The sequence below is a fragment of the Macrobrachium nipponense genome, chromosome 19 (genome assembly GCF_015104395.2).
Source record: "Macrobrachium nipponense isolate FS-2020 chromosome 19, ASM1510439v2, whole genome shotgun sequence".
NCBI classification, from domain to species: domain Eukaryota; kingdom Metazoa; phylum Arthropoda; class Malacostraca; order Decapoda; family Palaemonidae; genus Macrobrachium; species Macrobrachium nipponense.
The window spans coordinates 33,960,175-33,974,023 of NC_061088.1; the positions used below are offsets into that span (position 1 = coordinate 33,960,175).

The 13,849-nt window shown below is 36.5% G+C and overlaps 1 protein-coding gene across 1 annotated transcript in view; it reads left to right on the top strand.

The window, feature by feature from the left end:
* The window catches only part of LOC135215926 (tubulin beta chain-like), a 50,465-nt gene that overhangs the window by 31,864 nt on the left and 4,752 nt on the right, over nucleotides 1-13,849 (top strand). The window contains exons 3-6 of the mRNA XM_064250883.1: nucleotides 8,660-8,770; nucleotides 10,051-10,295; nucleotides 12,313-12,620; nucleotides 13,375-13,681. Of these exons, the coding sequence (XP_064106953.1) occupies nucleotides 8,660-8,770; nucleotides 10,051-10,295; nucleotides 12,313-12,620; nucleotides 13,375-13,681 (971 nt within the window). The remainder of the gene's footprint in view (nucleotides 1-8,659; nucleotides 8,771-10,050; nucleotides 10,296-12,312; nucleotides 12,621-13,374; nucleotides 13,682-13,849) is intronic.

Below are 13,849 nucleotides of genomic sequence, written 5' to 3' on the forward strand. Positions count from 1 at the left end.
AAGGTAAAGGAATATTTAAATCTTGAATTCTATTTGAAATTAGTTTTAAGCATTTCAAGTAAGCCATCAAAGGTTTTAATTGTTTTCGAAGAATAATTCATCAGCGTCCGTTTGCAAACCGCCATTAGAAATTAGATATAAAAGACAGTCATTGACAGATTTTTTTAAAATACTAATGCTTTAACGGGAAAAATGGGACAGCTAGATTTCTCAACAAATTTCCCGGTAAACAGTTGTATCAAAAATACCTTATGGTAAGAAATTCCTCATCAATACAACAGTGTATCGACCTTAAGAGCGACTGGAATATCACTCATAAATAAACTATACTGTACAGAGCGAATGCTACTGCCTTTCGGTACGTGCGTCAACTTAAAAATAAAAGCAAACGCAGGAATATCTCTTGAATATTTCAGTCATTTTTATGGTAGAATCATTTGTGTGTAAGGTCCAGTGCGGAATATATATATATATATATATATATATATAATACATATATGATACATACATACCATATATATAGATCGGAGATATAATATATATATATATAATATATATATATTATATATATATATATATTATATATATATATATATATATATATATAGATATGCATGACGCTACCGTTTCGGTAGCGTCACTGTCCGATCCTGATTTCGTTCCCCGTCCAACTGGACGGTGGTTCGATCCCATGGGGGTACGAAATTATTATCAACTAAAAAATTCCACCCCTCGGTACATATCCGAAAATATATTAATTCCGAGGTAGAGCGAATTAGATATTAAAGGACATTTGTAGCTCGAATGATATTATATATATATATAATATATATATATATATATATATATATATATATAAAGATGAAAGTCCTATGTAAAAAAAATACCTCGCTTTCAAAAAAAAAAAAAAAAAAACAAAAAAAAAAAAAAAAAAAATTATTTGGCCTTTATTTAAATGAGAATTATGGATCTGGTGGTAAGTAGACTGCAGCAGGTCGCAGCTAAAGGGGAGAGGAACTTTTGAATGAGCAAACTCACACCAGAAGGGTTCCTGAGAACCAGTATGGCAACACCTTCAAAGAGGTGGATTCTGAGAACCGAAAGCATAATGGTTATTGCTACAACCATATTTTACTGGACGAAAGCGGATAAAGTCCCTGTGCTTATCAAAACATTAGCTACTGCTCACATATACCCAAGAGGCTCATCAAACATGCATTGAACCCCACTACACACGTGGAACTATTTAACCCGAATCTTCCATGAATTCCTGCACCTCATGAATATTTAAATTTTTTTTAAATACCTCTTGGAATTCTTCTGTTCCTTCTCCCTTGCATTTCTGAGTTATAGAGTCTTTTCATCCGCATGTATCATCCATTCTTTCCACATGACCGAATGATCTCAAAACACTCTGGTGCTTCCTTTTAACCTTTGCTTACCTTTAGGACCATTTCTACGTATCTCCACAATTCTTGACTTATCACTTCTTACTCTGGCAATACTACTGAAGTATTTTATCTCAACAACATATTTTTAAAATTTACATTTAATACCCACACTTCAGTTCCATAAAGGAGAGTTGGCTAAACAATCCCTCCACACACTCTCACCTTGGCTTGCATAAACTATTGTAGACTATTCCCAATCTTGTCCTCAATTATTATCTTAGCTCTTATGTCATTCAGCTCCTCCTCTCTCCTATCATCCATTTCAACTCATCTTCAACATTGCCTCGGGACTGTATTCAATTCAGATGACAGCATCTCTGTATTTCTATCTTTTATTCGAATAATCATCTGCTTATTGACCCATCTCTTTATATTCAATTCCCTGTAGAACAACTTAATCTTCTCCTTAAAAGTTTGTTTCCCTCTCCCTCCCATTTTTATTGCTTGCCATCTTTTCTGTCACTTTCTTCTCGATAACTTTTGTATTATTGTATGACTACGCATTTTCTTCTCTGTCATATCACTGTACCTCATATAGTCTCATTTTTTCCTTCATTAACTTTTTTCCTTATCCTGCCATACACTTTTTTCATTCACTCTTCATACTCATTGTTATAGGCATGATTGACCACACTTTTGCCTTTTAAACTTTCCTCTTTTACTCATTCCATCTTATAATTCAAACGTTTTCTCTTTATATAGTTTTCCCACTTCCTATTTATCCAACTAGCTTAAATCACATTTACACCCTCATTTTTATCCCTCCATCACCTCAAATCTATCTCATCTGTAGCTTCAACCACATTATCAGATATACTTCCAATCATTCCTCTTTCTCACGTATACTTTTCTGCGAAAACTAAGAGGAATTTATGTCTGGTGCTTAGAAATTCATTTCTCGATATAATGTGGTTCGGATCCAATAATAAGCTGTAGGTCCCGTTGCTAAGTAACCAGTTGGTTCCTAGCTACGTAAAATAAATCTAATCCTTCGGGCCAGCCCTAGGAGAGCTGTTAATCAGCTCTGTGGTCTGGTTAAACCAAGATCAACTTAACTGTATGCATTCCTAACAATTTTCTACGAATTACTTTCATTTACGTTTTTGCTCTCACGTCACTTTGCATTCAGATATCACTTAGTACAGAAATTCTTTCATATCTGCAAACCAGTCAGACTCATATTCAGTCTCTAGATAAGTTTCACATTCTCTCATTCTTTTCCATTCATGGACATTATACACTCACTCCTGCAGATATGCAGCTATTTTGCCTGCGTGCAATATTCATTTTAGTTATGTAATCCTTGAAATGACATAAACTCTCTTCACACCCGTCTCCAGTCTTTCAAACACTACAAGTGTACCACCCCTTCCATATCTTTATATGTTTCAACTACCCCAAAACACAGTTAAAGTATTTTGCATTCTTGCACGCACCATCCTTTTATTTTTCTCACTAAGGGCCAAACCATCCATCATCCTCTCCTTGAATGAGCAGTTACCACCCATTTCTTATCAAAAGACTCAAGACTTAATGACCAATTCTTTCTCAGAATATATGTTCGGTATATCAGCACAAAATATAGTGACTACCATTGTGCACACAGCACAGGGACAGTATTCATTTTCTTTCCCACTAGAATGAAAGGTGGGACTGCCACTGATAATATCAAGAGAGAAGCCTCATAAGCCATTTGTGGGTATTTTCTCCTATCAATGGGTTAACAGCGTTTAGCACCATACATACATACACACGCACGCACGCACATTTCCATTGCACACAGTATACCCACACAACACACACCACACAACACAACACACTACACACACACACACACACACACACACACACACACAAACACACACATATATATATATATATATATATATGCAAAATACTACAGGAAAAAGAATAAATAGGCAGAAATTCTAACCAAGCTCTTTCGGCCTTTAAAGAGACTTTGTCGAGGAACAATGTCTCATTAGAGGACGAAAGTGCTCGGTTAGAATTACTGCATATTATTTTTCCTGTAGTATTTGCATATACCGTGAAAGTCACGTACATTTAATGTCATTCTTTAAGTATGATATATATATATATATATATATATACATATAGTATATATATATATATATATATATATATATATAGATAGATATATATGTATATCTATATCTAATATCTATATATATATGGATATAGATATATATATATATATATATATATATGTATGATATATAATATAGATATATATATATATATATATATATATATATATATGTGTGTGTGTGTGTGTGTGTGTGTGTGTGTGTTTGTGCGTGTGTGTGCACGCCCATACCATTGACACATCTAGAGCAGCAATGTCCAGATTATACTGCTTATTACAACTGCAGTAACAGTTCCAGTATATATATATATAATATATATTATATATATAGAATTCTCCTTATATATATATATATATATAATATCTATATATATATACTATATATTATATATATATATATCTATATATATAATAGATATATAATCTTCAAAGGCACAAATCTAGGACACAAAAACCTGAAAAATATAATACTCAATAAAATCCATTGATCTCAAGAATCTATCGCGAAGATAATAAATATTGCGTCTCAGACAAAACTGAGCGCCTGTTTTCTTGAATCAATCATCAGTTAGCTCAGCTCATCGTTCAATATGAACTCTTAAATCCACAGCAGCAAACTCTCTACCTACCCACCTACTTGTTATATGTTTCTAAAACAAAATTATGAAATAAATTTCTACAATATACTTCTAAAAACAAAATTCCGCCCTCCCTCTCAATATCTTTTCACAAAGCTGTTCAAGGTACTTTTGCTCTGTATCAGAAAAGACAATAATATCTTAATAAGATGAAAGACCTACCGTTCTCTTTCATTTAACCCACAAAATTCGACCTGTGGCAATTACGTATCACTGAGTAAAATTCTCACATACTTCTGAAAAGTCAAATCTCTCTCTCTCTCTCTCTCTCTCCTTAAGTAAATGTCGTCGATTCAGAACCAGGCCACAGGAGACCGGACGCCAACACCGTCTGCGCGATCTCAAACTGACATTTCCCTTGGTACTGGGCTCCTACATTATTGACAGAGTCAACCAGTATCAGCCCGCATTCTTTTGCCGAAAAGAGGGTGGATGAAGGAAAAGAATGAGGAAGGAGAAGGTCAACGAATGGGAGGGGGAGGATTGAAACAAGAGTCACCGAGATTACTATAAAATAGGTAGAAAATGCGTCGAAGCATTCGTGTTTTATGGACAGTGTATAAAGCTGTATGATCCGTCACCCATGAAGTTTTCATCCACGTCCTGTCCCATAGCGTTGCCAGGCGCACGATTATGGCTAACGTTAACCCTTAAATATTATAAAAACTACTGAGGCTAGAGGGCTACAATTTCGCATGTTTGATGATTGTAGGGTGGATGATCAACATAACAATTTGCAACTCTCTAGCTTCAATAGTTTTTAAGATGTAAGGACGGACAGAAAAAAAGCGGACGGACAGACAAAGCCGTCACAATAGTTTTCTTTTATAGAAAACTAAAACCGAAACTTTCGAGAAAAAGGCATATGCAGACTGAATATGTCTGGTATGGGCTTAGGAACTCTTACGACATTTGCTGACGTCCCTCAGTGCGATCCTTTGTCTACTTGTGCTGGATCGTTAACGCTGATTGCACCTTATACTTTTTTTTTAAATAAACAAAATATATATATCGTTAAGACGGGAGATGGAGGACGCCATTCCCTGCCTTCACACAGGAAAATCACAATACCTTCCTCCCTTGAAGTCTCAACGTCCGTCAATTTCCATACTATCGGACCCATCTGGGAATACCGATCGGTATTCCTATCGAACATGGGTTCATTGCCTTCTTCAACTTGCATCCCAAGTGAGGTTACATTGGCTGGAAGTCTGGGGTTGGATGAGAGTTCCTCTGGTGACAAAGCCAACTCCCTATCTGGTTAGGAAGGATGCTTATAGGTAGCTAAACTTATGTTTATCTTGGTTTAACCAGACCACTGAGCTGATGAACAGCTCTCCTAGGGCTGGCCCGAAGGATTAGATATTTTTACGCGGCTAGGAACTAATTTGTTACTTAGAACTAGCTTATTGTGGTATCCGAACCACTTCGAGAAATGAATTTCTATCACCAGAAATAAATTCCTCTGATTCCCCGTTGGCAGAGTGGGGAATCAAACCCGGACCCTGAGATCCATAGTCGAGCACGTAACCGACTCGTCCAACGAGGAACACTTATATGTAGCGATAGGTTAGATTTAGATAACCGGTGTTGAGTGGTCAAAAGCCCTCACAACAACACAATAATCAAAGAATTGAAATTCCCGTGAGGTTCCGAGCCGCAGCCACGCTGTGTTTTAAATGTCCCTATAAAAAAATCTTTATTCTACTCCACTGAAGACTAGTTTCTATATGCAACTAGATTTCTTAAAAAAGAAATATATCTACGCAATGATACCAAAGAGTTCAATAATTAAGAAGGATATTTCACACAAACGACGTTGTATTATCAGCTCTGTTCAATTATTCCCGGTGTTCGCAGACATAGTTCACAGTATTTTCGTCGTACTGTTCTCCAAAATTCTTACTAATTCTGAGACACTTTTCTAAAAATATTTTACCAATAAACAATGCACAAGCTTGTTTATTTTTCATTACAGTAAACACGGCTATTTGTATTAACTTTGAAAGCTGTTTTGAATTCGTCCTAAGATTCGTTTCAGTTCAGCATGAAAATAAAAACCGAATGAAGTTATTTACTTGCCATCCTCACAGCTTCTGGTAAAACTCAAAATTGTCGTCCAGCGGAACTGAGATATAAAATTGAAAACCCCTACCGCTTTGGGCTCTGACCAAAAGAAAAAAAAAGGGAATAAATAAATAAATAAATAATAAAAGCAGGCCAGCGGGTTCAATTGAACGCATCGACGAAATCAGAACCAGATTCACGAGTATCACGAAACTACTTCTTCCTCTTCTTCTTCCTTTCTTATCGACTTCCGACGAATAATTGAAAGTCGTCGATGACGTAACATCGGAAAGGTTATTCCGCGTCAGTTCCCTCCCTGTCGATTGCCTACGTCGTTGCAACGCTAGGTCGCACTGCAAATCAATCAATAGCTTCGTCATCTTTGTTTCTGGGGAAAGAGAGGCTAACTTGCGGTTCCAGCTACCAGCTCCTTGATGACTCACTTCTATGACCAACTCCCAATGACAATCAATTCTCACTTTTAGTAGGGCGAGAAGGCCCCCATATTATCTCCCTTATACTTGCCCCGAAGGTAAGGTGGTGAAATATGTACTAGGGCCTTCTCGCCCTACTAAAAGTGAAAACTGATTGTCATTGGGGAGTGAGTAATAGAACTGAATATAGAATTTAGGCCAAAGGCCAAGTACTAGGACCTACGAGGTCATTCAGCGCTGAAACGGCAATTCACAGTATAAGGTTTGAAAGGTGTTTCAGGAGGAAAACCTCAAAGCAGTTGCACTATGAATCAATTGTTAGAAGAGGGTGGAGAGTAAGATGGAAGAAAGAAAATATGAAAGGAGGTACAGCAAAAGGAACAAAAGGGGTTGCAGCTAGGCTCCGAAGGCACACTGTAAAGAACCTTAAGTAACGCCTACAGCACACCGAATGAGGTGCGCTGACGGCACTACCCTCCTACGGGGAGAGTGAGGTATAGAAGTGACGTTATTATTGTTACTATTCATAATTGTGAGTTCAGTTGTTTTATACACTGGTTGACAATTAGTCAGTGTTTTTCTTTTCTGTAAGTAATAGGGTCATTGGGCAATTGCTCTCTTTCTTTTGACTTGTTGGGGTGCTGGGTGATCTAGACGAATATTGTTTCTGTTTGTAATGGACTTTTATACATATTTTATGTGTTTTTTTCTTCACTTTGCTTTTGTGAGAGCTTTCTTGCTCACTAGTTTTTAAGTTCTGTATTACTTTGTGCCCCGAAGATGTGTTAAATACACGAAAGTACTTAGCACTCTGTCTTTTCTTTTTTAAATTTTCCCAGTGGTTTCAGCTAACACACACACACACACACACACACACACATATATATATATATATATAGATATATGTACATATATATATATATATATATATATATGTATATATAATATATATATATATATATATAATATATATACATGTACATATACATATATATATAACTGGGTATGTTGTCGTTTCTAGAAAACTTCAATTTAAGGAGGAACAGGATAGCCAGAAGACGTGGTAATATTCCAGACATTATTATTTCCTTAAAATAAAGCAAAGGCACAGCCGAGCTTTTCGGAATACATTACTTTTCCCATCATCAGGGTCACTTATCTATAAAATGATACAAAAAAGAGAAACAGTAAGAAAACTATACTGATTGACCATATCTAAAAACATTACAACACTTTAAAATACACAACACAAAGTAAAAAAGGAACATAAAAACTAAGTTAACTGCAAATCATAAAATTTCTTTTAACTTGTCGTTGCTCTTTTATGATTTGCAGTTAACTTAGTTTTTATGTTCCTTTTTACTTTGTGTGTGTATTTAAAGTGTTGTAATGTTTTAAGATATGGTCAATCAGTATAGTTTTCTTAACTGTTTCTTTCTCTTTTTTTGTATCATTTTAAAGATAAGTGACCCTGATGATGGGAAAAGTAATGTATTCCCGAAAAGCTCGGCTGTGCCTTTGCTTTATTTTAAGGAAAATAATAATGTCTGGCATATTACCACGTCTTCTGGCTATCCTGTTCCTCTTTATATATATATTTAATTATATATATATATATATATAAGAGGTTCAGGAGGTCCATAGATACTAAAACATGAAGGCCAAGATTTATTATAAAACGTTTTTTAGTTTTTAATATATGCATTTCTCTTTTTACAGACTGAAAGTGCACAAAGTTGATGTGCGAAACGTTTTTATAATAAATCTTGGCCTTCATGTTTAGTATCATGGACATCCTGAACCTCTTATGTCTGCGCTCCTGTATACCTCTTATATAATATATAATACTATATATATATATATATATATATGTTATATATAACATGTACATAATACTGTAAACGTATGTTAATATATCTGGGGATTAAACTTATCATAATATGATGCCGATATCATGTGCAGGTATGCGATTTGTCCCGAGAGCCGTCATGGTGGACCTGGAGCCAGGGACGATGGACGCCATTAGAATGGGACAATTTGGGGATCTCTACAAGCCAGATAATTTCCTATTTGGTAAGTCTGACGGTGCATTTATAGCACCTCAATGTCTTTGGTGTAATTATAGGTACGTGTAAATATACATACAAATTATTATTGTTACACACACAGACACACACACACACACACACACACACACACACACATATATATATATATATATATATATATATATATATACTATATGTATATATATATGTAAAATATATCTATATTATATATATATATTATATATTATATATATTATATATTATAATTATATAAGAATATATATATATATATATATATATATATAATATAATATATACTATATGTATATATATATCAAGAAACACAGACACGACACACACACACACACACACACACACACACACACACACATATATATATATATATATATATATATATATATATATATATTATATATATGCATGTAAATTCCACGAAGGGTGCCACCAACTTTCCGATGATTTACCGTACCATGAATTTTTCGGATATCTATAAGAAACTGTTCAAAACATCTGTGCACAACACTAAATCTAAGAACCCACCGTACGTCAAACATGCAAAGAATACGGGAATGGTCGTCGAGAGAGCTATTTCATTTTAGTCCCCCTTCATAAACCTTCGATAATCATTTTCTTTAAGACATGGCAGAATACAAAATAGAAAACTAGGAAGCCCAACTGAGATGGGTAACTAATAGAAACAAAGCACACCTTTCGCATTCTCTTTTAAACTTAAGCGTACATCAAACTTGAGATGTACTACAAAATAATTTTTAACTACAACTAAAAAATAACATTAAGTGTAAACGAATCGTATCATTATATACATCTTTTTGTTCCATAACCAGTGCGTTGTTGATCCAAATTAATATGAAAATTAAAAAAAAAATTTAGGCTATCGTGTACTTGCAGCAAGAAAATAACATCCTCCCATTCTATAGTAGATTTAAACGTCCTCCTGCGAGAACTCAAAGCTTGCATAATTTGAACTACACATAGTAGCTACAATAAATTATGTTAGAAATTTCAATAATGTACGGGTTCTCTGTATCTGCAATCCATGTCACGTGCTTAACAAGAAATGAAGAAACTTCTACCCGAAACACACGTAAAAACACATGATAATTTACTATCATAAGAAAACCACAACAACTAAATCAACAAGAATAATACTGACATCATCATCAACAACAATAATAATAAAGATGATGATAAAACCAATTACACCCATTCCTTGACAATTAGCAATTTCGACCAAACTTTAAAAAGGAACCCATTTCGGCACAGGTCAGAGCGGGGCCGGGAACAATTGGGCCAAGGGCCACTACACAGAAGGGGCAGAACTCGTCGACTCCGTCATCGAAGTAGTCAGGTCAGAGGCCGAAAACTGCGACAGCCTACAAGGTTTCCAGATTGTGCACTCGCTAGGTGGGGGCACTGGCTCGGGCATGGGCACCTTACTCATCTCCAAAATACGGGAGGAGTACCCGGATAGAATCATGAACACCTTCTCCGTCGTCCCCAGTCCTAAGGTAAGGAAATGCCCGGTTCCAGTCACTTCTTATCTTTCCTTAGCTTCCGTCTTTACACCAGGCCACCATTGGAATTGCTGAAGATTTTCCAAAATGAGACCAGTTTGAAACTAATACCAACCAAAATGCTAGTTATTCCATACCTCTCATAAGAAAATGTACCAATTCGTGACCTTTAAGACCTCATATATTTAACCCCCCGCCCAACTTTAAGTAATCCAGATATACTCAAAGAAATTCAAACTAAACTTACCTGTCCTGATTAACTACCTTTACACGCCCCATATCTCAGTCATGCCAGAGCTACATCAGATCATCAAGGAGTTCAGCCTATCCATGATTCTCTTGACTCCAGACCTTCCGCAAGTCCACTCATCTGTGGCCCTCCTAACCACACTTGATCAATACTGTCCACAATTTCAGCTTATTCAGATCTTACAAATGACATTCACTCCTTCCACAAGCCCTCTCACAAGTTACGTTGCAGTTCACACATAATCTCAATCCCTCCGGCAATACTACAGACTCAGCGAGAAATCAAACTTGTCCATGACCCTACTTCCTCAGTATCCTTACTCTTATCCAGTTTTAATTAGTCCCAAGATATTCCAGACCCTTTACAAGACAGCCTAGCAATATACCCTTCCTGATCTGACCTCCTACTTTTAAGGTCATCCACGCTTCGAGTGATTTAAGGCATAGTCTACGTAAGTCTTCTACAAGAAACTCAGAACGTTCATGCCCATCCTGGATGTAACCACAATTCCATTATTGCACAGCATACTTTCCCCACAGGTCATTTTACACATAACTCACTTAACTATAGATATATCAGTCCCATTTATAACACAAGTCATTTCAAAACTATTCCGATCCAACAAGTCGTCTCTCCGTATCCCTCCCGACCACAAAAAGTTTGGATCTTTCCTAAATAGTGACCCCAACAAAGTTTGGGGGTCGTTATCTACGACTAATATTTCTTGTGGTCATTACCTTTATGATATTTACAGTCTTTTGTTTACGGTTTTACCGTAATCCCAAACAGGCTTGTACTAAACAAGCCGCAAAGGTGGATACATAACGGGTTGAAACCCTTGGTAGTCACTGTCTAGGAAAGATTAAAATTTTCAACCAGTAATTAAATTGCATCTCACCAGAAACTGAACACAGCTGCATAGATGTTTGCTCTACGAAAATCTAGTCAGTGAATCTGATTTTATTAGGAAAAAGTCCTTTATTTTATTAGCTATCATCTCACACAAAATATATCAATTTGTCTTTTAATTCATCAGTCCTTATCTCCATCCACATCAATCATTTCATGTTCTGCTATTATCAAATACTGTCGAGGTGGCCAACCATTGAATGATCAGTCAAATGCTTCCTTACTAAGCTGAAATCCAAGTTCAGGTGGAGAGAAATCAACTCTCGAAACGTTATTTACCTTACAGCTCGCTAGCTCTGTCTACATCAGTGTTAAGGTAAAGCATACGCTGTTTTCAGCTCGTAATATAACAGAGAGCAATTCTAGTCATTCTGAGTACATTGCGCTTATAATTCAAGTCACTCCTTAGTGATTTCTGTGTTGATGCACCACAGTCTTTCTTTCGTTTGCTGTAGCTGTATTACCCAAATGGTGTGGTATCGACAATTTTCATTTTTAGCTTACCCATAGTCACTGCCACAAATGTACTTTGCACAATAATTTGTATCTTATGTGTATATATATATATAATATATATATATATATATATATATATATATATATATATATATATATATATAATGCATACATATACTTACTATATATATATATATATATAATATATATATATATATATATATATATATACTTACTATATATATAATCCTTTACTAGCATAAATTGAGAATTTCAACAAATCTTAAATTTTGCAATTCCAGGCATTTGTTCATTACTTGTAGTGAATTATTCAGTCTGGGTTGATTTAATATGTTCGCCCACATAACATGTAAACCTCTCCATTTAACTTGACAGGTTTCGGACACAGTCGTGGAGCCCTACAACGCCACTCTCTCGTTCCACCAGCTGGTTGAAAACACGGACGAAACTTACTGCATCGACAACGAAGCCCTCTACGACATCTGCTTCAGGACGCTCAAGATCAACACCCCGACCTACGGCGACCTGAACCACCTGGTGTCCCTCACCATGTCTGGACTGACGACCTGTCTCAGGTTCCCGGGTCAGCTGAACGCTGACCTGAGGAAGCTGGCTGTCAACATGGTTCCTTTCCCGCGTCTTCACTTCTTCATCCCTGGGTTCGCGCCACTCGTGTCTCGAGGGTAAGGCGGCTGAAGGCAGGTCTGCCGCGGTGTGTTTCTTGCTTTCTTCCTTGAGTTTTCAGCTCGTTTCCTTTGGTCTCGGCCCCGCCCCCCCCCCCCCCCCCCTCCATAAAGCTGACCAACTTCTTCAGTGTTTTCCAGCTACAATTTTCTTACCATGCTTAAAATCTCATCCTTCACGCCAACCTTGAGTCAGAAAGTGACTAGAGTGCTCAAATTAAATTCCTTTAAATAATCAAAGGGATCCCACCTAACCGTCTCTTGTTTCATATAACAATTACTCTCGTTTACTGTATAATCCTGTCCGATAGTTATTCACAATAGTATTTTACAAAAGTTGCATCTCTCGCTCTCTTTCTTCACACTATATAGGTGTTCCATTCTAAGGAAGTTTGCGGGAAAATTTCCCTTTTTATCTTGTTTTATGTGAATATTTACACATTTAAAAATATTAATATTGATCATAATAACATTTTCTCCATGACGACCATATTGATTACGATCAATTACACTCTGTGCTTTGAGTAAATAACCCTAAAAAACAGATATATGTCATTTCATATGCGCTTTCCACCAAATTTCACTTTTCAATTTTAGATTTTTGAAATATTTTTAATATTTACAATCAAATCTCCTCTTGTGAAAGGCCAATGAGACATCAAAGCAAGTTCATATCAGGGTGTATAACCAATTCAAAATAACAGAAATTCCCTTTGAATGAACTAGCTGATCAGTGCCTTCCCTTTCCGCGCAGAATGCAGAACTACAAGGCCAGCACCGTCGCTGAGCTCACCTACCAGCTCTTCGACGCCAAGAACATGATGGCGGCTTGCGACCCACGCCACGGCAAGTACCTGACGGTGGCCACCGTCTACAGAGGGAGGATGTCCATGAAGGAGGTGGACGACCAGATGCTCAACGTCCGAAGTAAGAACTCCGCCTACTTCGTCGAGTGGATTCCAAACAACTGCAAGACGGCTGTGTGCGACATTCCACCCAGAGGAATGAAGATGGCGGGAACTTTTATTGGGAATTCCACTGCTATTCAAGACCTGTTCAAGGTGAGGCGCTGCGTATTAGGTGCTCTAGGGAGTCCAAATGAGGTTTTACTTTTGGAAACTAAAAGGCTCAACAACAATCTAATCCTGTTGCCAGGTACAGTAGAGAATACGAGTAACAAATAACCTAACACAGGAACTTAATGTTTCACATGAAACGTCAGGTATATG